We start from the raw sequence: 19,704 nt of genomic DNA on the forward strand, positions 1-19,704 counted from the left end.
TCGGCTATGATTTTCCAACTTGTCCAGGACATTCCTGATATAAACATGATAAACCTGTGATATAAGTTTCATAAAAATCTGGCAAGTTTTGTACACATGAGAGCGCTAACAATGAAATTTCCATATAAATAATATTTCCAAGGGGCATAACTCTTTAAAAAATAGTTGATCAGCACTGAGTTTTGAACATGTCCGAGACATTGCTTATATAAACCTTTGATATAAATTTTTAAAAAACCTGTCAAAAATGTACACATGAGCATGATGAGAGCGCTAACAATGCAATTTTCCATATAAATAATATTTCAACGGGGCATAACAGTGATTTACACTGATTTTTGAACTTGTCCGAGACATTGCTGATACAAACCTATGATATAAGTTTTATAAAATCTGGCAAGAATTGTAAATATGAGAGCGCTAACACTCAGTAATAGGAACGGACGAACAGAAGGAACGCCCAGTATTTCTACATCGTTTTAATGTCCCCCGGTAATGTGTGTCTTGTTACCACCCCAACCTCACCCTTAATGTAGCTACATATATGTTCAATGCATAGACTTTTTACAAGACCCTCCAAACGTTGCATTCTTTGCAGGCCCCCCTTTTTTCAAAATTCTTGATTCACATCTGCATCATATAGTGCCACCCTCAAAATCCTTCTTAACACCATATCTCATGGTGGTTGTCCTTATAAAGGTGGTATTTACAGAATATCCAGTGGGCTTGTTACAGCTTCAAACTGAGCTTGCCTGATCCTGACTGATCGTGCCGGCTGCAAAACAGACCATTTTTTGTCTTATTTGTGCACGATGTTCTTGGAAAGAACAAGTGTCAAAGAAAATGACCTACTTAAATGAAGTTTTGAGGCACTATGTATCCATTTTATTTCTCAATGTTGAAGTCTCTGTCCCTTTTTTAAACACAATTTGTGTAGAAAAAATATTTTCATGGAGGTCGCCATTATTTGTTTCGAATTTTGTTTCGAATTTAGAGAAAAAAAACTTTGAATTCTTAAAATGTTCCACATATCATCTAGATTTCTATTTGAAAAAAATAGTATTCAAGAATTCTTTTTTTTTTAATGACATTGCGGAAAAAATGTACGATATTTCGGTGTAACTACAAGCTGCTGAGAAGTTCAATAATTTTTGGGAGCCACAGGAACCCACAGGAATACCATTGCACCGAAGACTGCATGTATTTAATCAGGTAATACGATAAATGCTTAAATGAGATTTAACTGAAATTTCATTAGACGTTCTTTTATTTCATAATCAATCAGCATTGATATTTAGATACTGAGTACTCAATGATAGTTACAGTTTATACAGTTATAACTATATAGATACCCCCTTGATTTTTTTCTTTTGAGCATATATATAGTATATACCACCTTCGAATATTAGTGCACTTCCCATAAATTTCCTATGTCACAATGCTAATGTTATTGCGATGTATCCTCAATCCTCAATCCTAAGGCCTGTTGGCACAAATCGTCTCAATGTGCCGATTTTCTCTTTCGTGCATTTTGCTAAACCTAGTTTCTTCTCTGTGCTGCACTGGTTAAGATTGGGATTGAGGAACAGCAGTATCAAATCTGCCAGTTCTGTCAATGTAATGTGCCACCGTGGCCACTGTTTGTAGTTTGGCTTTCGTCTCTTCGATGTTGAGTCGGACTCGTCGTCTAGTCTGGTTAACAAAGTAGCTAAGTTCAGGTTTCTGATCTCAACCTCTTTTGATATTTGATGCAACATATCTTCTCGTTGTAGTAAAAACTGATTGTTCAATGACATTGTTTACCCAGATTAAGCTTAGGTCAACCTGAATATTTCATAGATAAAAAAAAACTCAAGATTGGTGTATTGGGAGGGTATAATGATCTATGTCATGTATGTATGATGTTACGGCTGAGATTTTAAATAATTGACATAAGAGAACAATTTGCAATTTTTACAATGAATTACGAGGTCAATCTGATTGTAGTATTTTTTACTATCATGACTATACTAAACTTATGTACCTTAACTTAAGTTTCCTTGTATCTGGGGGCCTCGGTGGCCCAGATGGTCTAAGTAGTTACTACTGTAATCACTAGCCAGTCAACACTGAGGTTGTGAGTTTCGAACCCCGCTCGTGTGGGTGCACTCAACTCCAATCTTAATTGACTAGGATTGTCAGTTTTCCTATCGAAGATCAGTGGTTTTCTCTGGGCACTCTGGCTTCCTCCACCAATAAAAACTGGCCGCCACGAAATAGCCCAAAAGCGGTGCTTAAAAGTGGCGTTAAAACACCAAAAAATCAAAATCAAATCCTTGTATCTGGGTATGGCAGATCTCAGGCAGACAACTTAGACAGGTATCTTCTTCAAGGATTGTATTTTATCTGCAAAAAGTACTCATTGCCAGAAGTTAACACATAGGTTCCAAATTGGGGATAAGTTCCAGACTAACAGCATGAACAGGGAATACTTTACAGTAAACTCTACAACAAACTCTTACTGAGACACCATAGTTCGATGTCTTCTACTCTCCTGACAGGGTAACTATTTCGTCCCACTACTCACAATGGAGCAAACCCAAAGTGATTCACTCCTGGCACACTCATCATGCTCATTGACATTGTGTTAGATTAATTGATTTGTAGATCTATATAAGTTAACATGAATTAAATTGATGATACCATGGACTTATATATATATATTCCACACATTGTATGCTTCTTAAAATAGAATAGCATCCTGTAATTATACTGAAGAGAAGAGTAGATTATCATTCCTGTACACTTAAAAATACTTTGTGTATTGCGTTTAGAATTCCATGTTTAATTCCTAACAATTCGAAACGAAAGCTGATTTTTATGAGCTATAGTTAGAGGAGGGGATATAAGGTGTCTGTGCAATGCTAGGCGGTGTTGCCGTAGAAGTATGAATTGAAAAGTACAGGTTCCAGCCCCGGTCGGGTAGGAAGTAAAGAATCAGATCTACTCTAATATCATGAATATTGTTAGGTTGATTTTCTAGGCAACTTTATAACAGATATTCTCCATGGGATAACCTATGGTTGTACAGGGATAACCCCAAAATATTAGACAATTCATCTCAAATTTAGCCCAACAATGTTAGATCTGAAAAACACAAATTTTTGTTCTTGCCCCAGCAGGATTCGAAACCTCTTTTTGCAGATCATTGGAAAACGATTGAATTTGTCTACATTTCGTCTATTGATCATTAGAGAAACAGAATCAACCACCAAATCTCACACAAAATGATATTTTTTCCACTCTCTACAGTTAGATTTTAGATGTTGTAACAAGCTTGGCAAGCCTCATGTGGAGAAATATCGTATGACATGGGAGACTGAGAGTCTAGGCAGTGGTAGATTTTATATTTATCATGTGTGTTTATGGTCTTAACATTGTTTCATGAAAAAAGACAACTTTATTCTACTTAAATGAATTCATTTTTGGCGGGCCTGCGACTTTTGGTCGCAGAAAGCTTGACATTGGGATAGTGATCCGGCAGCGGCGTTAACTAACTTCTTTTAAGCTTAATATTTCAGAAGGTAGAAGACCTGGATGCTTCATACTTTGTATATACGTGTAGATGCCTTATGGTTAATTGGTTTGAAGTTTCCGTCTGTCATATGTCCATTGTCCTTGACCTCATTTTCATGGTGCAGTGGCAACTTGAAAAAAAGTTAAGATTTTTTGGAATGTTAATTTCTCTCTTGTTATGAGTAATGGGATAACTATATTTGGTATGTGCGTACCTTGCAAGGTCCTCATGCCTGTCGGACAGTTTTCACTTGACCTTGACCTCATTTCATGGATCAGTGAGCAAGGTTTAAGTTTTCATGGTCAAGTCCATATCTGACTCTCAGATACTATAAGCAATAGGTCTACTATATTTGGGGTATGTAATGATTGTAAAGTGTACATATCCAACTGGCAGGTGTCATCTGACCTTGACCTCATTTTCATGGTTCAGTGGTGATAGTTTATTTTTCGTGTTTTTGTCTGTTTTTCTAATACTGTATGCAGTAGGTGAACTATATTTGGTGTACGGAAATATTTTATGATGTACATGTCAGTCTGGCAGGTTTTATTTGACCTTGACCACATTTTCATGGTTCATTGCTTATGTTAAGTTTTTGTTTTTTGGTCTGTTTTTCTTAAACTTTAAGCAATAGGTCAACTATATTTGGTGTATGGAATGATTGTAAGGTGTATATGTCTGTCTGACTGGTATCATATGACCTTCACCTAATTATCATGGTTCATTGGTCAATGTTCAGTTTTCCTGGTTAACTTTGTTTCTGAAATACTATAAGCAATAGGTCAACTACATTTGATCCATGGAAAGATTTTAAGGTGTACATGTCTGTCTAGCAGATTCATCTGACCTTGACTTCATTTTCATGGTTCATTGGTCAATATAGAATTCCCATGGCTTTGTCTGTTTCTTTTATACTATAAGCAATAGGTCATCTATATTCTGTGTGTGGAATGATTGTATTAAGATGTACATGTATTTCCGGCTTGGTTTATCTGACCTTGACCTCATTTTCTTGGATCATAAATGTTAATGTGATACTTGTAGTAAAACTTTATATGTGTAGGACTATCAACATAAAATCAATGGTCAGTATAGTAGGCGAGACATTTCAGCGTGTACAATCTTGTTGCTTCATTGCATTGGGAGCAATGGATGGAATGGTAATCATGCAGGAACGGGTTTCTGGAAGACAGATAATTTTTTAAATCCCCGTTTAATATATTCCCATGACTGTTTATTCTATTCAATCATTGAATCATTGAATCAAAAATCCCCAAACATATTAATCGACATTTTAATTTGTGACAGTCATGACAGTTTAATAAAGAAATTTGATTTTCCTGCTGGAAATGCTAAAAGCATTTATAATGATAACAAAGAGAACATATTTTAAATGTTTAAACAAATTACAGCGTTTTCCATAGAAATTGCCACCAGCCAAACTAAACTTATGCTTGCAGGTTTCTCTAAAAATTGCAAATATTAAAGAAATTTTCTAATTTTAGTACTATTGCCTGGTACTTCAATGAGTGGAAATGTCTGAAAACTAACAAGTGCTACTTTACATTTTTAGGGGGAGTATTGTTTCAACTTATGCAATGTTATGGATATTTAATTCTGTAAAAAAAAAATTTCTATTAAAGGCCTCCCAAATCCCTGACAAAGTATTAGTATCAAAGCAAGGAAACAAAGAAAAAAATATTCATTTTTGATTATTATACGCCCGTTTACGGGACGTATTATGGTATACCGTTGTCCGTCTGTCCGTCCGTCTGTCCGTCGTCAACATGTCGGACATTAACTCAAAAATGCTTTAACCAATTTGCAAAAAACTTTGGTGAATTGTTTATATCTATTGACGTGAGCTCCCTTTCGATTTTTATAAAATTGAGATTTTACGTTTCTGAGTTATGGGGTTTTATTCATTAAAAAAAGGGGGATTTTCCAGTTTTTGGACAATAAGTCAAGAATGCTTTCACCAACTTGCAAGAAATTGTGGTGAATTGTTTATATCTATTGACATGAGCTCCCTTTCGATTTTTATAAATTTTAGATTTAACGTTTCCGAGTTACAGGGTTTTATTCATAAAAAAAGGGGGAATTTTCCAGTTTTTCGGACAAAATCTCAAAAATGCTTTCAGCAATTCAAATGAAACTTTGGTGAATTGTTTGTATGTATTGATGTAAGCTCCCTTTCGAATTTTATAAATTTTACATTTTACATTTCTGAGTTATGGCTTTTTATTCATTAAAAAAAGGGGTGATTTTCCAGTTTTCAGCCAATAACTCAAAAATGCTGTCACCAATTCTCATGAAACTTTGGTGAATTGTTTATATCTATTGATGTAAGCTCCCTTTTTATTTTCAAAAATTTCTAATATGACATTGAGAATTAATTGAACTTTATTTGTTCATAGTCTGGCAACAGATTTACTAAGTATTACACAACAGCAAGAAATCTTTAATTGAATATAAATTCAATTCATATAACCAATTTCAAGATCTTTGACTACATTTATTCAGAAACCTATAATATGTCAAATATTTAATTACAATCCAAATTCAGACCTGAATGAAGCTTGAATATTGTGTCCATTTTTGCCCAAACTGTTCAGGGTTGGACCTCTGCGGGCGTATCTAGCTGCGCTCAGCGAAGCAGTTTATTTTTATTTTGTGAACAAAATTGTTAAAACCAATTCAATTATCCTAATAAACGTTCCAAGTTGTATTTCGTGATGTTTTCAAATTTAGTAAACAATATCTGTAATCCTCAAATGCATATATGCTGCATTCGAGACATATAATGCAAAAGATTGACAACTCTTCAAAATCTCTTGAAGTCACATGGCTCTCGTTATTTCATTGATGATGTTAAAATATGAATTAAAATCTTATTTTCTCAAAAATCACAGAACATGTTTAGATAATACCTACCATACCAACAGCCCCCCTATTTTTGGATCTTTGTTAATTTTCAATATACTGAGGTAATTTTTATACGACCAAAAAATTTTTTTGCGGTTGTATATTGGTATGACGTTGGCGTCGTCCAAAGACACATTGGTTTTTGCACAATAACTTTAGTTTAAGTGAATGGATCTCTATGAAATTTTACCATAAGGTTCAATACAACAAAAGGAATGTTGGGATTGATTTTGGGGGTTATGGTACCAACAGTTAAGGAATTAGGGGCCAAAAATAAGCATTTTTGTAACTTCCAGACAATAACTTGTGTTTAAGTGTATGGATCTCTCTGAAATTATTCCACAAGTTTCCATACCACAAATGGATTGTTAGGATTGGCTTTGGGGGGTTATGGCTCAAACCGTTTAGAATTAGGGGCAAAAAAGGGGGAACAACAAGGGTTTCCTGGTTAATGAACAATTTAAAAGCAGTGTAAGGGAGGTAATCCAAAAACAAAATTGTACAATGTTGTACAATGTTAGATTACCTCCCTTATAATGCTTTTCAATTATCAATTTAAAAGCAGTGTAAGGGAGGTAATCCAAAAACAAAATTGTACAATGTTGTACAATGTTGGATTACCTCCCTTATACTGCTTTTCAATTATCAATTTAAGACTTTTATGATGTATTTAAATCGGTAATTATGGTTGCAAACTCCATTGGTAATTTGAATTGAGATTATGACCATATCTTGAGGGAAAGAATTTTTTTTTTGAAAGGAAAGGGGTGGGTAAAAAAGAAATTGGGTGGGGGCAATTTTGTCTCATTTCAGATTTCAGAAATTAAACAAAATTTCTTCACATACCCGGTATTTTTTTTTTTTGCAAAAAAAAAGTGGGTTTTGTTTTTTTTTTTGGGAGGGGGGGGTCAATACGCAACAGCATAGTGTATTGCACAAAAGCAAAAAAAAAAAGGGTTAATTGGTAAATTTGATTTATTTTTTTTGGGGGGGGGGGGTCAAATCGCACAGGCACAGTGTATTGACAAAAGCAAAAAATGGAATATAAATTCAAATCATATAACCAATTCTAAGTTCTTTGACTACAGTTATTTTGTGTCAGAAACCTATTATGTGTCAAATATTTAATTACAATCCAAATTCAGACCTGTTCCAAGCGCGAATATTGTGTCCATTTTTGCCCCAACTGTTCAGGGTTGGACCTCTGCGGTCGTATCCAGCTGGGCACGGTGAAGCAATTTATTTTACTTTCATTGTTTATTAAATCTTTTTTATGCCTCACCTACTATAGTAGTAGGGGCCTTATGTTTTCTGGTCTGTGCGTCCATTCGTTCATCTATCCGTATGTCCGTCTGTCCCGCTTCAGGTTAAAGTTTTTGGTCAAGGTAGTTTTTATATGACTGCAAAAAATTTTGCTGTTGTATATTGGTATCACCTCGTCGTCAGCATCGTCTGAAGACATTTGGTTCCAGACATACTTTAGTAAATGTAAATAGAAATCTATGAAATTTAAACACAAGGTTTAAAGCAACAAAAGGAAGGTTGGGATTGATTTTAGGGGTGATAGTCCTAACAGTTTAGGAATTAGGGGCCAAAAAGGGGCCCAAATAAGCATTTTTCTAGTTTCCAGACAATAACTTGTGGAACGGTGTATGGATCTCTCTGAAATTATACCACAAGTTTCCTTACCACAAAGGGATGGTTCGGGTTGGCTTTGGGAAAGGGGGGGGGGGGGGTGTTATGGCCCAAACCTTTTAGGAATTAGGGGGGAAAACAAGGGTTTCCTGGTTAATGGACAATTAAAAAAAGTACAATTTTATGTTTGGATTACCTCCCTTACACTGCTTTTAAATTATGTATAAAGAATTGTTGTATTGTCTTGAGGTGATTAGCTGTCAATTTATTTTTAGAAGTTACTATTTAAAAATGCTGATTAAGGAATATTAATTGTAGCCATGATTATGTATGTCATTTAAGACTTTTATGATGTATTTCAATTGGTAATTATGGTTGCAAACTCCATTGGAAATTTGAATTGAGATTATGACCATATTGAGGGAAAGAATTTTTTTGGGGGGAAAAAGGGGGGGGAGGTGAAACAAAAAATTGGGGGGGGGGGGGGGGGTAAAAAAGAAATTGTGAGGGGGAGGACAATTTTTCGCATTTCAGATTTTAGAAACTAAAAAGAAAATTTCTTCAAATATTTAAAAAAAAAGGGGAGGTAAAAAAAAAATTTTTTTTTGGGGGGGGGGGGTCAATTCTCAACAGCATAGTGTATTGCACAAAAGCAAAAAAAAAGGGGGGGAAATTTTTTTCTTTTTTTTTTTTTGGTGGCGGGGGGGAGGGGGTCAATTAGCAACAGCATAGTGTATTGCACAAAAGCAAAAAATTGATTATAAATTCAAATCATATAACCAATTCTAAGTTCTTTGACTACAGTTATTCTGTGTCAGAAACCTATTATATGTCAAATATTTAATTACAATCCAAATTTAGACCTGTATCAAGTGCGAATATTGTGTCCATTTTTGCCCCAACTGTTCAGGGTTGGACCTCTGCGGTCGTATCCAGCTGCGCTCAGCGAAGCAATTTTTTGATGAATTGAAGTCCAATCAACTACACATGTTCCCTATGATATTAACTTTCTAATTTTAATGCCAAATTAGAGTTTTGACCCCAATTTCACGGTCCAGTGAACATAGAAAATGATAATGCGAGTGGGGCATCCGTGTACTATGGACACATTCTTGTTTTAAAAGATAGGTTTCTCAAACCTTTTAAACCATATATATGTATATCCGAATATTCTAAAATTAAGATAAAATTTAGAAAGAAGGAAATAGTAGTTTGAAAGAAAATTTGATAGAGCTGTATGCTATTTTAATAGATTTGTATGACAATTAAATGAGTTTCTAATCTCTTGTATTACATGTGTTATGTCTCTGGCTTCATGTAGTCACAAATATCTGTCATGCTCAGCAAATTTGAACTGTATGAAACAAAAAACTGATATGATATTTATAAACATGTTTCGAGTCAGAATCATCCTCAATACTGTTATGTTTAACTTCCACATGTACCAGTTTATCGTGTACAGAAGAATTGTCATATATATTGAAAAACTAATTTTGTGGCTAAACACGCTAAAGGGAAACAATTCAAAATTTCAAGTTGTATTTCATAATTAAAGGGATGAATACAGGCCCATTTAATATTTTACCTTAGATTGTACCCTACTAGTAACTGCTGAAAATAAATTCCTTTTTTTAATGTCATGGCAATTTTTTTTTCTTCAAAACAATCACTCCATACTTGTGTTGATACATCTCAAGTTAGATTGGAATAATTCACTTTTAGTCATGGTTTTATGCTAATGATTATTAATTGATGCTTACCGGCTGCCTCATATCAGGTGCAAACTCACTTTGACCTAGATGGTCACAACTTTGAAAAAATTAAAATCTGTAAATTTTGATAGAACTGAAGTTAGATTTTTTATATGGTATCATACACTATACATGCTATACCTTTAAGAGTGATTAACAGATGCAGTTTTACATTGGAATAACATTGTTCAGCATATTAAAGCATGATATGTAGTTTAGCATTTCAAAGTTTTGTGTCGATCAGAATTTTATAAGTTTCTGCCTTTGTCATGTGTTTATATGAATTATGGATGTTACATTGTATGTGGAAAAATTGTCTAATATAACTTACACCTGTTCATGAGTTTGAATATCCCTTGGGTATCTTTCCTCCCTCTATAGCAACACAACATATAAACCAGGCTATCAATAAATATGTATTAACTTCTTGGGGTAAGTTATAAAAAAAAAGATAAAATTTAGTGTTAAGTTCTGTTTCTGTACAGACAAATGACAGGAGTACAACAGAAACAAGAATTATTCCTGATTTCAAATAGTCAATGAAAAAAGGTTTGTTGTAGTATTCTTAAGATAAATATATTAAGAACTAATTACTGTAAAAACTAACACTTTTATAGATATGAACAATTCTTCAGCCATGTCAGCTGAAAATGTGATTTTTTTTTATATCAAACTTAATCTAGTAAATATATATATATGAAAAATTGTTACTTTCATTTTTAAATTAAAATTTTCAGACTTTAAAAAATAAAAAATCGCAACCCTAAAATAAAACCTGTTCTGATAGAAATCTAATAATTAGATGTGTATTTAATTGTAAAATGATTTAGATTGATTTATGATCATCTGTAGATACACATGTAATTGTATGAAAACACCTGTATTTATTGATTTATTAATATGATATGGAGGTTAACTTTCATACATAAAGGTAAGGCTATGATGGAAATAATATTGATACATTTATATGACCTTGTATACCATGTATACCGAACTCAAAATGACCATTTTGATTTAATAATTCAAATGAAAATGACTGAATTTTGTTGACTTTGGCAGGTAATAAAAATCAGGTAATCTACACTCTATCAAGTCTGTTGTATTAGCATGATTAGGCTGATGGAAGATAAATTCACATCATCAACAATTGAATTTAAAAGTTGCCTTAATATTTTTAATTGAAATTTTGTTTTAAAACAGGGAAAATTTGAATGTTTAATCCCCTATTCTAAAGTGCATTTTCTTTTCAAAATGATACCAAAGCCTAGAAACCTCATAATATTTTGTAGAAAAATTTGGATGATAAAAATTCCTTAAAGGTGACTCAAGTAACTACATTAGCTTGTGAGTTTTGCTCTGGTCATCTGCAAAAGTTGTTAAGTGCACTTGATTTGATGGAATTTTTAAGACTATTAAACCAAAATGTAGTGGATATTCAATGTCCATTTTCTCCTTAATAAAATAGGTCACAATATGACATATACTGTATTAAAGGATTCTTGAGGAGAGTGTGATCATTTTATGTAGTGAATTGAAAAATTATCATATGGACTTTCTAATTTCACATAAGATTTTTTGCTGCCTTTTCAATGCATTTTTCATCATGTTCATGTATTATAAGAAGGTACTCTGTCATATCTGTAATCATTCACTGTCATTCTTTTAATTCTTTCACAAGGTGAAACTGAAAGCTGTTATCATTTTTTTGATAAACAATTCCAACATGTCCAAAAAAGTCCAGGCTAGTACAATGTACAACTTTAGAATCAACTCCAATATATTCCTGTTGTATGGAGCCATTTGATGTTACAACAGGTTGTTAATTTAGAAATGAAGTATTGATCCAGTATTCTATTTGCAATCCTGTGAAATATGATTACAGTAAATGACAACTCTAATTAAGTGAAAAATTAAATTACTTTCAGTGAATTACTGGGATAACATCATGATTAATTGAGGAAGAGAGGTTCATTAATTGTGACCATGTCAGAGAAACTTCAGAATATATCCATCAGCTCACAGCATAGCTCTAAAGGTAAGAAATATATCCATCAGCTCACAGCATAGCTGTAAAGGTAAGGAATATATCCATCAGCTCACAGCATAGCTCTAAAGGTAAGGAATATATCCATCAGCTCACAGCATAGCTCTAAAGGCAGAGACATATATACACAGAGATTGGCAACTCCGTGAAATCCCGTTAAAAAACGCGGCCCGGAATGAGATTCTCGTCGATAATTATTCTACAACATGTAGACAAGTCAGGGATGAATAACCTCGATAGCTAATCAAGAAAAGTAATAGGAAAACTTATTTCAGATCAAATAAATTCTTTTTCTAAAAAACTACTTGAAATAGTTGTATTTTTTTTAATGTATTTGATTGAGAAAATATTTTTTCTTTTTTTCGGCATTTCTTTTAATTTAAAAAGTGAAATCTGGTAATGATCATGATATTACAAGAAACATTTCTTTGCTAAAGTTTGCTTCTAAATTACACAGTGAAATTATGTGTGTCCGATTTTCCGGTCATTATTTCCTTAGAGTTGTGACTGTGGATTCACAGGTGTGCGATTACGCAATTTATTGCCCTCCGATCACCTGAATTTTGCCGGAGGTGAAGTTCTAAGTGGATTATTACTTGGTAATTGTTTTTACAACTAAACAAATTCTGACATTATTTTAACCATGACCAGAACTTTATTTTAACAGAAACACTGGGCTATACTATGAATAGGGTAAACGGACAGAAAGTCACAGTACAAAAAGTCACAGGACATAAAGTCACAAATTGGATAGGACAAAAAGTCACAAATAATTTATTGACAATTGTTTGAATATATAAGAGAAAGATCTTCAAATAATATCTTTTTTTACATTTATTCATTTTTAAGTTCAGGAAATTATTCATAAGCCTTGATAAATGAAAAATTATTGAATTTTAATCATGCAAATAATATATTTCTTGGCACCATGAAGCCATTTAAGTGCCAAACCACTTTGACATTTTGTTATCATAACAATTATTTGATCATCATTGATATTTATTGAATAAATTTTAATTACAAAGTTGCTTCATATATTATAGTTCAATAAAAAAATCAAAAAATTATTTTTAAAATTAGTGTTTTCTTGTTCAGAGAAAAATAATCTCAAAACTGAATTGTGACTTTTCGTCTGTGACTTTTTGTCCGTGACTTTTTGTCCTGTGACTTACTGTCCTACATTCTACTATAGTATTCAATCAGGAACAAAAATAGTCATTTAACATGTCAAAAAAAGAAATCAGAAAGCAACTTTTGTATATAAAAAAAATATGTAGCCAGTAGAATTTTGTCTCGTGGAAAACGGATTTAAATGATTAATTTTTGATTGACCTACAATTACATTATTTGTGGAACCTTTGCATGAATTACCTAAATGAACGTACATTATGTACAGTGTTGTCGAAATCACTATTTTTGCTGTCATGAAATATTGAATATGAATCTGTCATTATTTGTAGTTTTTTATAGACTTAATATCACAGACCCTGATTAAAAACAAGGTGTATCATAAGTACAGTAAAATGCTCTGCTGAACTGTAGAATTTTAATGTTCTGTTTCATAGACCACAGAAGTACTGCAACCTCCTTATCTTTACTCTTTCCTATCGGGTAGTGAAACTCGAGTTTGAAATTAGAAAGATTTAAAATTGAAGACAAGTTTTATCTGATCTTTTGTGGGTTTATGTTTCGGTGCAGTGCTATGTGGGCCGTTATTTTCTTTTCATTTGTCATTTTTTTATCTGTGTTACATGACCTTGTACTTTTTGTATTGCCCCTTGACATCTCCTGCTTCTGTTTAAACCTTTACCACTAATATCTCATCTGGTTTAAATAAAATAGTGTCTCATTCCCGGAATTTGTTATACAGGAATTCATTTTAATATCAGTTTTTTTTATAAGCATATAAACTGCTTGGTCTCTTCACACAATTTATGTTTAGGACGGAATGCACCAATAGGTACATACATGTACCAGGTCACCAATATATAAGTACACGTTATGTGCTTTTGACCTCCACAAGAATTCTTCAACATTCATAGATGTGCAAAGAATATTTTTGTCGTTGGGTTGTTGTCTCATTGACATATACCTCACATTTCTGAATAGTCATAGCAGCTGTGCCTTTTCAATTTATTGCAGAAAATATTTGCATTAACATTTTTCAAAATAGGCGAGGTGAAACAGTGATCACAGAATGAGGACATGTAAAACTGAAACAACACAACACAACAGATAAATATAAACAAGCACCATTGCTAAAGGACTGTAACAAACATAGATGATGACTAATATGAGCGACCAGTAGTGTACAAGTAGAGTGAACATTTCTTGCTTCTTATTCTACACATTTTGTCATTTCATGTAAACAATTAAATATGTTATTTTCCGAGGAGAGGAAGGAATTTGTGAAACGAAATATTTTGCCTTTAGTACGGTCAAGTTATATATTCACAGGAGTGTTGTTGAATAAATGAACATTTTCCCTTTTTTTACATTATGCTACCTTTATGCTACAAAGGTAGCATTTCCATTCTCATGATATACAAAGATATTATAGAGTGGCCTTCCAATGATAGTCATACATGTAAATCATTGTCTCATTGGCAATCATACTACATCATAATATTGTTATACATGTATGTAAAAATTATGTACATGTATACTTTGTAAACGTAAAGAAGACAAATGAAGTTGAACACAAGATATTTATTTGCATTTTTATCCGTATAGTCTCTGCACAACTGCCACTTCTGTTTCAAATTCAATAGATTGAATGCGGAGTCTTGTATTTATTCTTAGTTCAATGATGTCACCATCACTTGCACAAAAATTGCATACACATGTACATCAAGTTTGGCATATGAACTATGATATTTGAACTACAATAATGTGGTGTTTTCACAGTCAGGATAAGCACATGTCATTTTCTCTCTTACAAAACCATTTTTTAGTATCACATTGATAGTAGTACATGTAATCGGTCCACTACATGACTGTGCAGTAACATTTGAAAAAAGTCATCACTAATAGTTGTTCCTGTCTGCCAGGGAATCTTTTTTTCAATCAGAAAGGCTAGGGAGTCCTACATTCAGCACATGTATGATATTACATCTCTTGTATGCTGCACTGTTAGGTAAATTTGATCAACATCTTTGTTCTTTTATAACATGCAGGATCCTGTTAAAGAAAAAATGCTGTCAGATACTGAATGTAAATATACATGTATATAAACTTGTAAATGTCATCAAAGTGATGGAAATAATGAAAAAAACAATTTATATACACAAAACCGGTATGTCTTGGGAAAGTAATTCCTGTGATCAATGGTGATGGGTACATTTGTTCTTTAAAGATGGACAATTTTATAAACTGTAGCCATGGACAGGTGCCTGTCTTTATATTGAAGAGGAGGAAAATGGCCGACAGCTTGAATGGTCATTTTTAATTGTAAATTGCATCAAAGCTGGTGAAAATATGGAAAAAACAACTGTTATACACAAATCCAGTATGTCATAAGAAAGTAATTCATGTGCTGGGAATAATTATTCTCTAAAGATGGAAAAGTTTATTGACTGTAGACATGGACAGGGGCCTGTCTTTATATTGAAGAGAATGAAAATGGCCGACAGCTTGAATGGTCATTTTTAATTGTAAATTGCATCAAAGCTGGTGAAAATATGGAAAAAACAACTGTTATACACAAATCCAGTATGTCATAAGAAAGTAATTCATGTGCTGGGAATAATTATTCTCTAAAGATGGAAAAGTTTATTGACTGTAGACATGGACAGGGGCCTGTCTTTATATTTTAAAAATTGAACGTGGCCGACAGCGAGAATACTGAACTTTAATTGTAAATTGCATCAAAGTGGGTGATTTAATGAAAAATTCAACATATTTACACAAAACCAGTATGTCTTGGGAAAAGTGATTCATCTCATAAATGGTTTTATTCCTTTTCGAATGAAAAGGTTTTAATAAAAAATACGTCCGTGTAAAAAATTTTCATAACGTCCATGTCGGCCAAGCTTTCCCCTTATTATTGACCACAATTAAACGTTAATCGTCACAATATTTTAACTAACAATTACTACAAACTGAATAAAACAAGGTAAATAATTTACGAAATTGAAATATATACTTACATTATGCTGTTTTGAAAAGCTTGATGTAAAATAAAAATCGAAGCGGTGGTGAACTTGTCATGATCAGATGCAAAATGGCGATCTCGTTAAAGTCTCGTGTGATGCGTGTTTTTAATTGGATTTCGCTGACCACTGTTACAGTTGCCAATCTCTGTGTATATATGTCTCTGCTAAAGGTAAGGAATATATCCATCAGCTCACAGCATAGCTCTTAAGGTAAGAAATATATCCATCAGCTCACAGCATAGCTCTAGAGGTAAGAAACGTATATGGCATATCCACTATCTGACAGTAAAGGTAACAAAAATAGCTAAATGCTTACATTTGGCTTTATTTTTTACTCAAAATCCCGTTTAAAATTTTTCAGTTCTTTGACCACATTCATTCTGTGACAGAAACCTATGCTGTGTCAAATATGTAATCACAATCCAAATTTCAAAGCTGTATCAAGCTTGAATGTAGTGTCCATACTTGCCCCAACTGTTCAGGTTTTGACCTCTGCGGTCGTATATAGCTGCGCCCCACGGAGCATTTTTATTTAAATTTTTGGGACTAATCATAATACTCTTAGTTAGCTTGAAAATGCTGCTTTGATTTCTAATTGTATTCAGAGGACATTTTGTATTAAAGAAAAGACTTTCTTCAAACAATGTCATTTTAAGTTGTGAATACATTAACCAAGTTTAAATATGTTAGTCTTGTTTTAATAATATGGTATTATGGTACTTGACAGCAGTATAAGGACTTTTACTTTATTCTGAAGTATCTATAAACATGTCATATGTCCTGTGTTAAGTCAGTGTGCATGATTTACTATAGTATTTCTCCATTTAATAAAATAACTCAAGTTGAAGTAATGTATGTCATATTTTTTTTATAAAATTCTCATATTTGGTAATGTTAAGATATATTTTGTTCAGGACTTACATAATGAATGAAGTCAAGGTCATAGTAATAACTCATCAATAAACTTTAATGACATGTCTATTTGATTTTAATATTTTATCAAATTATTGTGTAAATAGTTATACTTAATTCTGTCATTTTTAATGCACTGTTTAGTAGGATTAATGGGGTCTTAAACAAATTTTGAATATATGTCTTCATAAAACCTGTATATACATGTATACAACTCCTCATAACTTGCAACACCATGGCCACTTAAAGCAAAATTATGTACTTTTCTTTACAAAACATTTAGAAAAAAAGTAACTGGTTATTTGAAGCATGGTATTTGTATTAAATAGTGATCTTGGTTATATTTAGATAATTTCATGTGGTATTTCACACCAAACCAACAAAACAGCCTAACAATAAATAGACATCCAATGGTCACCAAACAGCTTTATCAAAAGACAAGAACTCTCGTTTTAAAAATAATAATTGAAAAGCCAGGAATAAAAATTTAACCAAGGTTAAATTTTATGGAATTCTGCTTTGAAATATATTACAGTGTTGTCTTTTTACATAATGGGTCCTTGTTAAGATCTTTCAAGTATTGTTTGTCTTGCATTAACACCTTGTGATGAACTTTAGTTTTTCATTTGTTTTATTTTTATTAAATTAAGACATCTACTCAAAATAGACTTGATATGTTCTGTATTATTTGTACCATTGCAGATGATTACAAATATACATGATATATATGTAACTCAACATCATAACAAAAGTTAAATTAAAACATCAAAATAAACATGATGTTGATGAAAATAGTTTGGTCTAACTAAAGGTTGAATCATTCCAATCCTTGTATATTTAGTCAGCATAAATTACTCTAGGTCATCATTAAACTGACATTTATACAACCTTCGTCCTCATTGAATTCATGTAAAATTAATGATTATCTGCCCTTAGGGCTGTAGGTGTGATGACCAAGATCACAAAATTATATACAAATCAGTTAAACTAATTGCCAAATTATGTTGTTCTAATTGAATGTGTGTTGCAGTGTAGGAATTGATATTGTAGGATATAAGTTTTGAAGGAAATAAATATATTGTATTTGTAAATATCATTTCAATGAATTGTATTATTCTATAAAATACCAGGTAAGTTTTTAAGCTAATATCAGAAATGGTAGTTTCAAATCAAATAATTAGCTTGATAGAAATAATGTCAATGAATGTATTACAAGTCTAATTAATATATATAAGTCCTCATGTGTATTTGTTTTATATAAAATGTAATATTCTGTTTTGTGTCATTAGTTACATAGTAAGTGCTTTCCCCAATTTTATCTGTAAATTTTCTTTAATTTTCATTTTATACCCTCCTATAATAGAAGGGAGTATTATATTGTATAGATATTAGATGTTTTTTTTCTCTGTTCCAACAATAGTTACTGAAGTAAGATTTAGGTGTGCTTTTTCATGTATGAACAAAGGAAATTAATGTTGGCATATAACACATTGCTTTAACTTTTCACCACCATCGAATTTTGTTTTAAGAATGAAAATTAAGTTACCCATACTTGTTTGTATTTTCCAGATGAACCATACAATAGAATGGAAGAAGAGTTGACCTGTCCAGTATGTTTGGAACTATATGCTGACCCTTTAATGTTACCATGTTCCCACAGTCTCTGTAAGAAATGTCTGGAGGATATTATACAATCCAGAGTCAAATCAGGACAGGAAGGTACACATTTCTTAATTGTTTTACAAGCAAAATAACATTACTTTATGCCTAATTCTTCCATTGTTTATTCCTATATATTAAAGTCATCAGTCAAAAATATATCTGTTTCCACACAAGAAGTACTTCACTTACAAAGATCTGACAATACTCTGATTTACTATATTTTTTTACTACTTTTTTGTGACCCTCTGGTTTTTTGTCGAGCCTGCGACTTTTGTCGCAGAAAGCTCGACATAGGGATAGTGATCCGGCGGCGGCAGCGTTAGCTAACTTCTTAAAAGCTTTATATTTTAGAAGGTGGGAGGTCTGGATGCTTCATACTTTGTATATGGATGCCTCATGTTACGAAGTTTCCGTCAGTCACATGTCCAATGTCCTTGACCTCATTTTCATGGTTCAGTGACTACTTGAAAAAAAAGTTAAGATTTTTTGTAATGTTAGATTCTCTCTTATTATAAGTAATAGGATAACTATATTTGGTATGTGCGTACCTTGCAAGGTCCTCATGCCCGTCAGACAGTTTTCACTTGACCTCGACCTCATTTCATGGATCAATGAACAAGGTTAAGTTTTGGTGGTCAAGTCCATATCTCAGATACTATAAGCAATAGGTCTAGTATATTCGGTGTATGGAAGGACTGTAAGGTGTACATGTCCAACTGGCAGGTGTCATCTGACCTTGACCTCATTTTCATGGTTCAGTGGTTATAGTTAAGTTTTTGTGTTTTAGTCTGTTTTTCTTATACTGTATGCAATAGGTCTACTATATTTGGTGTATGGAATGATTGTAAGGTGTACATGTCTAGCGGGCAGGTGTCATCTGACCTTGACCTCATTTTCATGGTTCAGTGGTCAAAGTTAAGTTTTTGAGTTTTGGTCTTTTTTTCTAATACTATATGCAATAGTTCAACTATATTTGGTATGTGAGTACCTTGCAAGGTCCTCATGCCGGTCACACAGTTTTCACTTGACCTCGACCTCATTTCATGGATCAATGAACAAGGTTAA

The 19,704-nt window shown here is 32.7% G+C and overlaps 2 protein-coding genes and 2 long non-coding RNA genes across 15 annotated transcripts in view; 2 read left to right on the plus strand and 2 right to left on the minus strand.

Moving 5' to 3' along the window:
• The window catches only part of LOC127700205 (cleavage and polyadenylation specificity factor subunit 1-like), a 48,694-nt gene extending 47,721 nt beyond the window's left edge, over positions 1-973 (minus strand). For all 10 annotated transcript variants that reach the window (XR_007981498.1, XR_007981497.1, XR_007981496.1 and 7 more), the window contains exon 1: positions 853-973. The gene's annotated coding sequence lies outside the window, so the exon portion shown is untranslated. The remainder of the gene's footprint in view (positions 1-852) is intronic.
• Positions 974-1,128: 155 nt separating this feature from the next.
• The window catches only part of LOC127701030 (probable E3 ubiquitin-protein ligase MID2), a 37,357-nt gene continuing 18,781 nt past the window's right edge, over positions 1,129-19,704 (plus strand). For 2 of the 3 annotated variants that reach the window (XR_007981801.1, XM_052204800.1), the window contains exons 1-3: positions 1,129-1,212; positions 11,793-11,902; positions 18,547-18,696. Coding sequence is in view for 2 of the 3 variants with exons in the window: in XM_052204800.1 (XP_052060760.1) it covers positions 11,851-11,902; positions 18,547-18,696 (202 nt within the window). In the remaining variant the exon portion in view is untranslated. Of the gene's footprint in view, positions 1,213-11,792; positions 11,903-11,954; positions 11,983-18,546; positions 18,697-19,704 lie in introns of those variants that run through there. The other variant, XM_052204801.1, reaches the window with a different exon arrangement.
• Positions 6,549-19,704, plus strand: part of LOC127701037 (uncharacterized) — a 115,627-nt gene continuing 102,471 nt past the window's right edge. The window contains exon 1 of the long non-coding RNA XR_007981803.1: positions 6,549-6,677. This is a non-coding gene — a long non-coding RNA (uncharacterized LOC127701037). The remainder of the gene's footprint in view (positions 6,678-19,704) is intronic.
• Positions 14,606-16,217, minus strand: LOC127701036 (uncharacterized). The gene is made up of 2 exons (XR_007981802.1): positions 16,060-16,217; positions 14,606-15,091 (listed from the first exon to the last, which is right to left on the minus strand). It is a non-coding gene; the product is annotated as an uncharacterized LOC127701036 (long non-coding RNA).

Source organism: Mytilus californianus, unplaced genomic scaffold (assembly GCF_021869535.1).
Source record: "Mytilus californianus isolate M0D057914Y unplaced genomic scaffold, xbMytCali1.0.p SCAF_5, whole genome shotgun sequence".
NCBI classification, from domain to species: domain Eukaryota; kingdom Metazoa; phylum Mollusca; class Bivalvia; order Mytilida; family Mytilidae; genus Mytilus; species Mytilus californianus.